This window comes from Uloborus diversus, chromosome 5 (assembly GCF_026930045.1).
Source record: "Uloborus diversus isolate 005 chromosome 5, Udiv.v.3.1, whole genome shotgun sequence".
In the NCBI taxonomy this organism is placed as follows: Eukaryota; Metazoa; Arthropoda; class Arachnida; order Araneae; family Uloboridae; genus Uloborus; species Uloborus diversus.
Genome location: NC_072735.1, coordinates 99,393,897 through 99,408,178, shown reverse-complemented (window position 1 = coordinate 99,408,178; position 14,282 = coordinate 99,393,897). Strand labels below are relative to the sequence as shown.

Below are 14,282 nucleotides of genomic sequence, written 5' to 3'. Positions count from 1 at the left end.
ATTGCATTGGCAGTATTCTGTGCTTATCAGCAAAATGAGAACTGGACAATGTGGTAATACACTTTCAGAATATTGTGGACCGACAAGGATTGCATATGCACATAAGTGTGTAAATAAGTAAAATACTTCATTTTTCTTTGATTTTCAAACAGTTTCTTTTGTTTTCAATTTTCATTTTATTTTGCGAAAACCTTGTCCACATGAGCTACATTGCATATATGTGAAATTTCATTCAAATTCGTTCGGAAAAACAAAAGCTTTGAGTATATGAATACTGACGGGTTAATTTTAACCACCCTGTACAGTGTGGCATTTCTCATCGCTTCACATTTTTTGCTTAAAAAACACTAATGGTACGTAAAACAAAAAATATAAGTTAGTTTAGCAATCATATAAGAAATATATCAGCGAAAGAAATCCTAGACACATGCAAAAGTTCCTTTTTTAAATGTTCCATTTTGAAATTATGTTGTTGTAAAAAGGGTGCTACATTCGTATAAGCATTTTGAATTGAATAAAAATAAAATGCTAGAGAACAAATTTAAGATAGGCAATTTTTAACTCTTATTTGCCAATTGTAGGTTTTTGCTATCACAATTTTTGTTTAGGGATTGCTTTTGTTTTTGCTACTTTTTTTAACTGATTCATTTTAGTGACTTATTGATTATTGGTGTTTTGAAATCCAAGTAGGAGGAAGAGGGGGCAAGTATTCAATGTTTTTACCTGAAAGAAATTCTTAGAAAAAGGCATGGAGCACTTAGAAACAGACTTTTTTATGGGTTCCTTTATGGAAACTTTCAATAAATTTGCATGAAAATCATTGCATGTATTCATTTTGTCAAGTCTTTAGTTTTAAAATGATTTCCTTTGCATTTGCTAAATACCTTGACTAATGTTGTATGAACTTTCTATTGCTTTTATGAATCTCAAATGAAGTCTACTATGATAACTTTTTAATCAATGCTTTTATTGAAAGTATGCACATAATATACAAAAATGAAAGGAAGAGAAAATATTTTGTTACTTCCAAAACAAAAGTTTATTTAGCACTTCAAATAATTAGTTAATTTATTGTTTCTGCTCCTAAGGGCAACAATAAGATATTGGCATCTTTGGCACAATCTGAGTATGATTTTGTTCTCATTTTAAGGACTTGTGTGTTTTATTTGAATAAACTGCCAGAGCAGAAAAAAAAAGGAATTTTGTGACTTTTATGTGCTCAAGACATTACATTATTTTTAAGTTAGAGCCCTGTGTGAGTTTCAGAATGATGAGAAGTTTAAATGCATTATTTATTAATTTTTTATATTGATGCCAAAAAGAGATTAAACAGTATTGTGAAACCTTAACACTAGAAAGACGGAGGGGCCTGTGTGGCCCCTCGCATAGTTTGTTGTTTAATGACTCGGATAATGTCTAACAGATCGTAATGTAACTTCCTGACTTTTCATTATATGACACTATTTGAATGCTTGTTCAAACATTTTATCATACGCCTCATAGTACTGTAAATATTGAACCTTATACCTAGAAAGACGGGAGGTGCCATTGTGGCCCCTAAGCTTTTTTACAATTAATTTTTTTTCCCTTTCTCCTAATTGTTCTAGCATAAAAAAAGGCCATTCTCTCTAGTTTAACCTGTAACTTTCGCTTTATTCAGCCAGTTGGATATCCAAATGCTATAAACAGTACTGACTGCTTACCAGCCTAATGGTAGCCATTGCTCTTGAAAAGAAAAACTGATCCAAGCTTTTGGCCAGTATAGAGAGAAACACTAGAAATAATTGCATACTAAGTTTTTATTTAGTCATGAAAGAAGGTGCATTGGGCATGCGGACACACTCAGGAAGAATTTTTAAAATAATTCAACCCAAAATAGGGTAGGGGCCACACTGGCCCCTTCAGTCTTTCTAGGTATACAGAAAATGTCAGTCGTTCTAGCGTTAATTTGATTGGAACTAAACTGAAAAATAAGTTGTGATTGAACCTGCAAAAGGCAAAGAGTTTTTTTCTAAAACCTGTGAGAAATTAAGAATAAAAGTATAAATTATACTAAGAGTGAACAATTGTAATGATTAAAGTTAAACCTATTTATAACAATACTGTTGGGACCTAAAAAAAATAAGAAAGGTTACTGTTTTAGACATTTCTGCAGACCTTTTCCCCTACATATTGTCAGAGCTCATTGACGAAAAACTTTTAGAAGAGGGGCTTTTAGAAGCAACAAAGGAAGACAAAGCCATTGAAGATACTGACATCATTGCCACAATCAAAAACTTTCGATAGAAAGTTATGAGACATTCCTTGTCAAAGACAAATGATTGTTTTAATTTGTTTGTGAAGGAAGATCCCATTATGTTAATGACTTGAGAAATAATGGATGCATTAATATTAATGCCCTACAAAGCAATTCAGCAAAAAATAATTAATGACTGCCAACGGACTCTTTATCAGTTATTTTTATAAACAATAAGTTTATTACTCCTTCAATTTATATTACATTTATCTACCACTAGAATGAAGTTTTTTTTTTTTTAACTGTAGAACCTAAGCCTTATTTTAACTCTACTTATTGGGTCTTGATTTGTGTGCCCTTTTCCTGGAACTTAACCCTGCATAAAACAAGTGTCTACTGTAATGAACTGATTTAATAATGATCATTGAATCTTTAAATAATGCAAGAATTCATAAAGAATACTATATGTTTTTTTTTTTTTTTAAAGTTTTGTTAATGCAAACCATTTGATATTAATATTACTATGAAATTCATTTATTTATTTAATTTTTTGTTTAGTGATTTGGAATCTCGCAGAGAGGTGAAAAAAGAGGAAGGTGAAGCATTTGCTAGAGAACATGGTCTAATTTTTATGGAAACTTCTGCAAAAACTGCCGCCAATGTAGAAGAGGTGTTTATTTTTAAACTTTTAATTTTGAATTCTGGTAGAATAGGTTATATAATTAGTATTTTCTCTATACTATACTCAAAGTAGCATCAAATAAATTGTGGAAGGAAGGATACCTGTGGTTGTCCTACATCCAGGAGATTCTATAGCTCCTATAGCCTTAGATTTTGATATAAAATTACTTTGTACCCTCACGCAAATTGCGTTTTACACCTCAAAGCTTTTTATTGTTACTATTATTTTTATTTATTATATATATATATATATATATATATATATATATATATATATATATATATATATATATATATATATTGTAATTCTTTTTTTGTAAGTTAAAATTTTACATAAATTGCCCATTTAAGGGATAAAAGATTTCCCAATCCCCTTAATATTCTATGTCGTTCGAAAGAGCTTCTTTTTATGCATGAGATTTTGCTAGTTCTAATTTTCTTGATTTATTGAAACAGCAGATAAAAGGGTTTCCAAGTTAGCAAACAACTCACTTCAAGTACAGAGGTAAAGAGCAAAATATTACTGGAGACAGCAAATTTGGAAGCTACTTCAAAACCATAGAAAACGGCCGTTATACGATGCTTAGGAATCCCTTGCAAATATAGTCAACTCTTAATGTAACAACCATCTCCTTCCTGCTGAAAAAGGTCTTTATAATAAGTGCTCGCTACAAGAGGTAGAATTTTTAAAAAATACACCTGCATCATGCATGTTCAGTAGCTCCATTAAAATTGGAAATTTTTCAAAGATTCTAAAAAAATGCTCAATTTATTATTTATCATTGGAATTTTTTTTTTTTAAAGTTATTTTTGCAAAGTATATTTAAGTAGAAAATATTTATTTTTAAAAACAAAATATAGGAAAAATGTATTACACAGTTACAAATCATTTATTTTCTGAAGAAAATATCAGAAATAGTTGTTTGCCTTTTCAGCACATGTGAATTTTGCAAAACATAATTTTCCATTTCAGTTATAAGTGACAAATAATTTTATGTATTTTCTTGCCTTTCAAAGAAAAATTTTCAAGTCTCCAGAACATTAGAGACATTTTTTACACTAAGAGCTTTGTTCCCAATTTCTTCCTCGCCTAATGATAATACATCAGTTTCTTCCTGTGCTCCTCTCAATTAGTTAATCTTCTGACAGATGTTTGACACATTCTAAATCGTAAACGACTTTAGCATAATCGTCAAAAGTTCAACACTTAATCCAATTTCATTTTCTCAGGAATTTTTTGCAGCATTTTTTCCCCTCATCGAAATTTTTATCTTTGATTGCCTAACCCATCGTTTCTGCTGTTGATTCCGTTTCCCCTTGCTTTTTAAATCAAGCGTGATTGCAGCAATTCTTGATGTTTTTTTATGAGACATCCTTCGATGTTGCTTGAAAAAGATGCAAAGTTGTACGTTGGGTAGTCACTCCCATTATAGCAAAGTTCTGCTTTAAGTTGCAGTGAGAAGTAAGTTGCAGTAAGAAGACTAATACTGCTGAGCTAAGCACAGGAGTCGTATCTGCAGCTACGCTCAAAATAAAAAACTACAATAAAGGTATTATGCCACCATATCTTTGATTCAGAATATACTTTTTAAAGATTTTTTTTTAAATAAATACTTCCCATTCATATAGGTAAAATATGTTAGAAAGAACCACCTCTCTCTCTGGTGACCGTAAGTAGTGCAGATACGACTTTTTTGCTTCGCACGGCAGAATAGCTTTCTTAATACTATTTCTACAAATACTTATGAACTCCTTTGCCATAATATTTGGACGACCCTTTTTAAGCTCCTTAACCTGATCTTACCTATCCCATGCACGATACTGTTTTTGCCTAAAAATATAATAAGATTCTTTGAAATCCCAATTGTTAGTTCAGGACCTACAAAAACTGTCAAAACCTTTCCTAGCAAGGTCAGCTACTTCATAACCTTTGATGCCAAAATGCCCAGATATCCCAACCTTATTCAATTTTACAAAATAACAAAACATATCAGAGCATTCCCAAACAATGTGGCTTGTCATTACAACCTTTATAGCTGCATGACTATCAGAGCAGATGTGAACGTATCTGTTCCTGCTGCTTCGATTTAAATAGATAATGCAATATATGACATAAACCTCAGCCTGAAAGAGTGGTGAACCAGCCCAAAGAACAAGAGTATTTAATACCATCTCTGGAACAGAAACCCCTAGCCCTTGTGGTCTCGTTCATTTTAGAACCATTGGTATACTGTAGGGAGCAACTTAATTATGATGTAAAGGAACGTCTCTCCAGTTATTTCGAGAGGAAGATATTACTTGATAAGGTCTGTTAAAAGCATAGTCATTGTGCATGTCATCCCTAGGCAAGCCAGAAAAAGGGATATATTAAAGTTCTTTCAGGAAAGATACCCAGAATAGGGATTCCATTGGCTTAAGAGCTTAATCTTCTCCATGCACAAAAAAGCCTCAGCTTCAGTGCACATATAGAGGGAGTATAATTCTAATAGCAGTTGAGGAGGTGCCAGAGGCGTCAGTGGCACTGAGTTTTGAAAATCAGTTGACTTTCTCAAACATTGAATCAAAAAAGAAAAGAAAAGAAAATGGGAAGGGCTCCAATCAAGGGCAAATTTTCAATAACTTTCAAGAAAATGTGCTTCCATTTTTTTAAGAGAAATAATTGGTGAATAATATCAACTTTTACTAGGTTTTTACGACAAAATAATTCCACGAGTGAAAGTTAAAAAAAAAAAAACAAATAGATAAATAAATAAAGCAATATTTTACCAACAAAAATATTATTGAGAACCAAAACTCATGCAAACACAATGTTATTATTTGTTCTTTTTGTTAAGCTTAACTGAATATTAAAATATTCCTAAATAAATATGCAAATTTAAACAGAGAAATCCCAATATTTTTAGAAAACTTTAACAGAAAATTAAAAGTTTTTGCAATTAATTACGAAGGATACTAGTTTTGTGGGGAAACATTAACTTTGAATATATTTTTACTTTCTTTGAAAAGTATAAAGTATTTGCATACCTGCCGAACACATATCAAATAAAATTAGTTATCCATCTCATACAGCACAAAATAACCTATAACTAGTTGCGTGCCCGGCGTTGCACGGGTACTTAAAAAATGAAAGAGATGTCCAATTGATGTTTTTGTATTACTCTGACATCAGTTTCTAAAGCGCTAAGGAGTAAATAAATACGCGTAATGCAAGGTTTGCAAAACACCAGTAGAGCATATTTTGGGCAAAAATATTTTTCCTCCCCATTGACGTATATACACATGTAAACCAACAGAAAACCTTCTCGATTTAAAAGAAAAAATTTAAAAGAGTGAAATTAGTGTTTTTTTTTCTTTGAAGGCAAACAAAGAATCAATATAGTGTGAGAATAAACGTTCTTAAGTATTCTAGGATTGTTCTCCAAAATCAGTTTTTTAAATGAAGTGATCTCTGAATGGTTTCATAAAGTATCAAAAAAATACATAAAATGAAAATATAGCATGTAAAGGGGGGAAAAGCTAATTTGATGCATTAATAGGTGAGTAAATTTCATGAAAAATGAGGATTTATGGCTTTAGTACCATTACAATTGGGGGGGGGGAGAGCTCAAAGAAAAAAGAATGCAAGCAGTTTTCTGTCAGCGTAGATCTTTAGTTTGAAGGTCATTCTTATTTAGGAAATGGGTCATTCCTGTAAAAATGGTACATTTCAGTTTTCAAAATTTTCTTTTTTCAAAGTCATCTAATCCAACAAAAATTAATGTCAAATAATGACAAAAGGGTTTAATTTATCTGAACTATAAAAATTAATTAGCTCAACTTGGTATTAATATCCAATTTTCTCAGTTCTTTTATCAGAAATGAAAGATTTTGTCCACTCTGTTATACATTTAAAAACAACAACAAATTCAAAATTTTCAACTATTTTTTGAATTTTTTTTGTTTAATATAAACAAATGGAACATATCTTTCATACAAATGCTTAAAATGTCATTGTAAAAGGCACATTTAAGTTTTACTGCTAATTATCTTGCTCAAAAATACAAAAATGTAAAAAATCATTTGCAAAAGTTAGATTATTACATGAAAAAAACTTGAAAAAAGATTGAAGTTGGATTATTCTAGTTAGTAATTGTGTAGTTCTATGCAAATTAACCTTTAAATTAAATATTTAAAAAGAAATTATAATCAAATCAATTAAAATATTCCTGTAACAGAGTGGACATACCTGTAACAGAGTGGACACTATTATTGAAGATAGAAGTAATCTCTATGTTTAAGCAGAAAAAATAGATAGACAATGTTTCATTTTTTAAAATTTTGTATTTAATTAAATTTTTCTATAAATTTGTTAAACTAAGCGTTTTTAAAAACATCAATAGCATATGGGACTTGTTTATTATTTTCTTAAATATTGTCCACTCTGTTACACAAGAAATGTAACGGAGTGGACAAATAAGTAGTTAATTTTTTTCTAAACCTAAACATAAAGTAACAGTTAAAATAGTAATACAAAAGCAAAGAGTAACTCTAAAATTACTACTTTATATGAAATTTGGATTTTTTTTTAATTTTAATTTGTAAAATTAATGTAACATAGTGGACATTTTGTTACTCAAATTTACTATCAGAGACAAAGAATGAATCTTACCTCGCTTGTTGACTGTTAAATCCACTAGGGAAAGCTAAACATGAAGTTTTTACCATTTGGTCATCTCAAAAATATTGCTAGTTTTTTTGTAAAAATATTTTTTTATTCTTTAATGACTGTAATAGAGTGGACATTTCAAAATTTGTAAACTGTAGGGACAATTGTAAATTCCCTGCATTTTCATTAAAAAAATATTTTTCTAAAAAAATTTATTGTTAAAATTGTTACAATAAAGGTGTTGCAATATAATTGGAAATTTTTTTGGTTAATGCATCTAAGTAATTACTTAAATCACTTTTTAACTGTCACAGTTTTGAAGCTGTCTATTGGGTCTATAAGATACTCATTTGATCTATCATTATCTATGGTTCCATTGCCTGGTGATGTAGAACTATGCTAGACACTGAAAACAGAGCTTAATAAGCTGTAAAAGGGTGGTTGTATAGCTACGACTGGATGTATTAAGTTCATGCCTACCAGGGGAAGACGACTTCGGGGGTACTGAGGTCATCAAGATTTTGCCTTTTTGGGTAACATAATTTTTAAAAAAAAAATTCCTAAATCAAAATATTAAAAACAAAAAAAAACCTCATGATACAAAATTTCATGATGAAAAAAGAAAAAAAATGATTAATTCATATTAACTATCAAATTTTCTGTAAAAAATCCAAAAAAGCGGGACATGAAATGTACCATTTTCGTCGGAATGACCCGAAAAGATATTTCTTCTTATTGTGTCCCCTCTTTTTTCCCCTACCTACTGGGATGAGGGCATCCCGTCAGCCCCACAAATATTGGGGGGGGGGGGCTCGAGCGCCTCGGTACCCCCGAAGTCGTCTTCCCCTGGTAGGCATGAACTTAATACATCCAGTCGTAGCTATACAACCACCCTTTGCAGCTTATTAAGCTCTGTTTTCAGTGTCTAGCATAGTTCTACATCACCAGGCAATGGAACCATAGATAATGATAGATCAAATGAGCATCTTATAGACCCAATAGACAGCTCTGAGACTAAGCTCTCAGGTGCTCCCAATAACTCTCTTGCAGACCAAAAGATTTTGCTAGTCTAAGCCAAACATTTAGTAAAATGTTTTATCCAGTTTTACTTTGAATTACAGTAGATCCCAAGATACTTAACCTCCTCATAAAAAGTAAGAATCAGTCCAAAGAACTTAATACCACATGCCCGGATTGTTCTCTTATGGGTGAAAGCAACTATAGTGGTTTTGTGGGTATTTACATAAAGACCTTCAGACTGTCATTGTGTGTTTTCCACACATTTTACTACGACAAAATAGAGGAGACAGTGTCAGTAAACTTACCTCCGGCCACAACCGTGAAATCATCAGCATAACTGGTGCAAGAAAGGCCTGATGTAGTAATGCTTTCCTGCAAAGAATGAACGACTAGACGCCAAAGAATAGGTAACAGAACTCCACCCTATGAGCAGTCCAGGATTGATGTGAACAGTAAGTTTCACCACAAAGACAAGCACTAACACAACATGGGGAAACTTCATGAGGGAGCTCAAGAGAGTTGACAGCTGCGAGTCGGAAGGAATTCAACTTCTTACTAGTCAGTCCCTGAACTTGAAAACTGCGTCTTGCTATTATATGTCATTAATGACCCTACGTGCAGGTGGTTCAAAGTTCCCTTGTTAATGATGAAACTGTTACTCACACCCTTATGCGATTATGAACTGTTGTCTGCCTATAGGTTTGAACACCTTGGTTGACATACAATTGAACTTTAGGAGAGTCACAGCATTCTCGTTAAGTGCTAGCTGCATTAACTTATAGCTACTGGTCTCTTTTAGAGACTTGTTTGGGTTTTAGTACAATAGACCTGGTTGCAGTGCTTAGCCTTCTTACTAAAAAGCAAGAAAAAGGATTATTGAAAATTAATGGAAAAGTAATGTAATAAAATATTAATGAATGATTCTGACAAAAGGTAAAAGATTTTAAAATTTTAATTATTTTACCACAGTTGATTCTGAAATTATAATTTTTTGGAAATTTAAAAAGTGTTGTTTTATTTTTAGGCTTTTATAAATACTGCTAAAGAAATCTATGAAAAAATCCAAGAAGGTGTATTTGACATAAACAATGAGGTAAATCAATTTCATTATTTGAATTAAATTTCTTTTATATAAATATTTTGATAAAAATATATTGTATGAGATTTTATATTACTGGAGTTCATATTGTATATGATGGCATTACGATTTCATTAGAAGTTTGAAGTACATGTAATTATATTAACTTTGTCTATATATAAAATGCAATAGCTGGCCTAGGTTGAATGTCACCCGTGTTTTTAGGATATAATTAATTTCATTGTTGTGGACTAAATAATTGAAACAATTTTAATTTTTTTAAACAAGCTCTGTTATTTATTTGGTTTTTCAAAAGTTGAAAACAGTTATTAGTTGATGAATATTTATAAAAAGCAAGCAATATTACCAGGAATGCATTTTATCTCAAATGTGCTTTAATATGGATGTAGTACCCTTTTCTCATACACATCTTGCTAGTCAACTGTGGTTGACTGTATACCTGAAAACTTTCGGTAAGCAGCCTATAGGTCCTTTTTGTCTACCAGCCGCCTTTTTCGTAAACTTAATGAGTCATCGGTTGACAGATCCTTCTCATTCAATGTAAGACCAACCCTTTTCCCTAAATAATAAATTTTGCTAACCCAATTTTTCTTAACTGAACAGGTTTCCCATAGGTCCTTGAAAATCCTTTAAAGTGCTTTGTTTCAGTGACGTGTTACAAAAGGCCCTTTAAAGTGCTTAATTTTGAGTAAAAATTCTTAAATATTTTCGCAAGGTAATTTGTCTTTTAATTTTTTTAAGCAAGTCTTTAAAAAATAAAAAATTTTCTCAATCATCTTTCTCTCTTATCTCGAAATTCATTGTCATTTCTTTTACAGAAATGTGAAATTTCAACGACTTACTAAGGTTACTTTGTAGATGTTTTCATTTGATTTTTTTTCTTTTCAAAATTATTATCGAGTATGTTGAAAAAGCTGTCCACTTTTGTTTTCTTTTGCAAAAACTAAGACTTTGCAAAGAAGTTTTTTCTTCTCGTTTCTCGCCAAAATTCATTAATGAAGCATTTTCAAGCAATCGCGTAAATACCCGTCTTTTCTGTTAGGATTGTTACAGACCTGTGCAATTTTCTCTATCCGGTCCCTTCCCTTGTGTTACATTTTTTAATAATATTTTGAAGGTTTGAAAGTTTAACTAATTTAACTTTTAATATTATTGAGTTCTTTCTATTCTTACTATAGTTTGTTATTATAACATTATGATTACATATGTGTGGGTATAGGAAATAAAAAAGTTTTCACACTTAAAGTTTGATTTAGTTTAAAAAATATTTTATTAGATAAATTTTAAAAATTATTTTATGCTATGTTTTACATGATTATCAAAATAGAAACAAACCTTAAGTTTTTTTTTTAATGATTTTTAAACGCCATATTGAATTGCTCTAAAAAATTGCAAAATGTTCCACAAAATCATTGTTGATGCAACTTTGAAATCATGTAACTTCAATCCTGAATTAAGCTTAAAAATTTCATTTTTCTTCTTAATATTCATTTGTCTTTGTCCAATTTTTTCATTTTATTTTATTAAAATTATTTTTGTATTTGTCACGGGATCTCTAAGAACCAGGGTGTAAAGTTGGATAATACATAAGCTATGCAAATATTTTGGTTTACTAAGAACACAAAAAAATCACTGCAGTTTGAGAAAATATAGAGTGCTTTAAAGTGCCATTTTGGTGTGGAAACCCTACTGAATTAGGTAAAAAAAAAATGCATATATGTAATAACTTATATCATTTCAAGTCTCTTTTTTTTTTTCAGTTACAAAATCAGTTACACATACGGATGTACGGAGTTGAGTGGATTTAGATTCAAAATCCTTTTGAGTATTTCTAGATTAGAGTTTCTCAAGCTCTGCTCTCCACTTTGAACGCAGATGTGCAGATATGAACTACCCCCCTTCCCCACCCCCTACACACACATCCACACTAAATGAATTTTATGTGTTATGAATTGACACAGCTTTGCAAAAGATGGTTACCTAAGAACAATTATACTATATGGTCAGCACAAATGAATTTTATGTGTTATGAATTGACACAACTTTGCGAAAGATGGTTACCTAAGAACAATTATATTTTTTAGCTCCTACATGTTTTGCCATCAATTGCTTTGAAATTATTTTTCAAAAACAATTTCATTTTACAACTACCACACAATGTAGCAACAGTGTTTAAATCTTATATAACTTATTTTGAAGATCTGAGTGTGCAATAGGTTTTTTTTTGAGCAATCACATTGCTTATTGTTCTCACTTGACTGTTTTGAATTCCTATGATTTTATTTTAAACCTGCCTTCCTCTGCAGCACCACCGTTGACTGGCCTCACGATGCTGCTCCTCTAGGAAAAACCGTCTCCAGGTTGCATCCACACTCATCCATACGCACACGCACCAATACACACCTACACACAAATACCCACGCACTCATGCCTGCACACAGACACAAACATATGCCTGCACACAGACACAAACACATGCCTACATACATACACACACACACTTGTGATTGCGAAAAACATAATTTGAATTCCAAATGTCAATATTCAAATTAATTTTAAAATTTTTTTTATTTTTAAAGCAAAATGTAATATTTGGCAAAAAGACCTCCAGTCGGACATTACAGGAAAAAATGTGATCAAATGTCTTCTGTGAGAAATATAACCTCAAAATATCAAATAAAACACCAAAATGTTTGAATTTTTGTCAGGTTAAAATGGTCATATTTTTGCATTAAGCAATGTCACTTGTGATGAAATTTGATGTTCTAACCCGAAAATGATAGCTAAGCACCCTGGGAGAGGGAAGAAATTCCTCCTCTGGTTCTCGAAAAGAGGCACAAATTCAGTGCAATGCGCAGATTTGTAGGATTTCGATCTGAGTATTCTCATTTGTTTCATAGCTGGCAGTACAGTCGAGTCTCGACTTACAAGAAAGATGCGTTCCAAGACACCTCGCGTAGGTTGAAATTTCGTGTTGAGGAAAAAGTTATGTATATGAATTTTGTATATGCATAACCTAGTTATTTTATACCCTTGTAAACACCCATCAAACCGTTATAATACTTTCCTTAGGTGTAGCACCGAATTTTTACTTTATTTTTCAAAAGAAGCTGTTTTATTCAACGTAAAATATTGTTATGATGCACAAAATCAATGATCAATAGGAGGGAGGGATGAGAAATAAAATAAAACAGTGCGTCATGTATAGTAATAATAAAATGCTTCGCTATAATAGTATTGTAAAGTACAGTAATAATATTTATAATTTAAAAACGAAAGGGATGATGATTTATAGTCCGTGATTAGATAGTTATTTTAATATATTTTCAAATGAAGATATGTTACCTTTTCTTTTGTAACGTTTTCGTCTATGGTAACACCCCTTTTCCAGATTTCTTTCATTAACAACACAAAAGCAGCATAAAGCACATAGTTTGTTGTAAAATCATTATATAAAAATAATTTGCAACTTTAAGGATGTATCTAGAGCCAAGTAGAGCAAACACTGTGTCTTGACACTTAAGTTTGAGAAATTCCAAGCAGTTAGCAGACTTACATTGTCTTCATCAGCTATTTAAGGGTGAGACAGGGCTGTGTTGAATTGGAAGCTATTTTTAGTTCCTTGAGATTTCTTGTTTGTGTTTTCTGTTCATTTCTTTATATAACAGTAATTGATGTAGGTTTTCTTCAAACTTTTTTATTTTTCTAGGCTAATGGCATTAAAATTGGACCACAGCATTCGCCAAGTAATCCCAATATGCCTATGAGTGGACAAGGAGCTAATCAAGGTGGTGGTTGCTGTTGATTTTCTTGCGTCAGTGTATAAGTTATGTTAATTCATACAGCCATTTATGATGTGATGGATCAAAAGACTAAAGTTTTTTGTTCTGGTACAAATGCATGCATGTGTTGAAAAAAATTTGCAAAATGGACCCATTTTGGTCATTTAATTTATTCCTATCTGTATCTCTAAAAAAAAAATGAAAACTTTTTATTTAGAAGTGTTTAGAAAATTGTGTTTCAAAGTGTGTAATTGTAGGCATATTATTCTCCTGTATGCTGTAAATATATTTCACATGCATGTTTTCAGGGGGAAAAATAACTTGAAATTGGAAAAAACTGACTTTTAAGCATATATTCATGGCAAAGTATTGTTTGTTTTATGTATCTCTTATATCATGCATATGAAAATGATCATTGTGTTTTGAATTGTTGATTGTATATATAAAGAGCAGTTCAAAACATTTAATGATGATCACAATTGTTGCACTTTTCATTAGGGAAAATTGTACTACAGATAACATACTTTGTCTTACATATTTTGTTTTGAAAATTATTTTGTGTTCATATAAACCAGTTTTTGTTTTTGCTGTTTGTGAAAATTATTTATGCGTATTATTTAAAAAAACGTCTCTTATAGATATTTTTAAAAATGCTATAATATGTTAAATATTTATTTAAGATTTTTTTTGTAAGTTGTCACATTTTCATGACCCCCCCCCCCCCCTCCTTTCCCTTTTTTTTAGATGTAATATGTTTTTGTGCTGTTTTACACTTCTCAAATTTTATGCTTTTTTACAGTATTTTATCTTTTGTAAAAT

At 31.1% G+C, this 14,282-nt stretch overlaps 1 protein-coding gene across 1 annotated transcript in view; it reads left to right on the top strand.

Moving 5' to 3' along the window:
• The window catches only part of LOC129222859 (ras-related protein Rab-2), a 37,470-nt gene extending 23,422 nt beyond the window's left edge, over nt 1-14,048 (top strand). Inside the window, exons 6-8 of the mRNA XM_054857416.1 lie at nt 2,795-2,906; nt 9,607-9,675; nt 13,391-14,048. Coding sequence (XP_054713391.1) covers nt 2,795-2,906; nt 9,607-9,675; nt 13,391-13,486 — 277 coding nt within the window. The 3' untranslated portion in view covers nt 13,487-14,048. The remainder of the gene's footprint in view (nt 1-2,794; nt 2,907-9,606; nt 9,676-13,390) is intronic.
• The last annotated feature ends 234 nt before the right edge of the window (nt 14,049-14,282 follow it).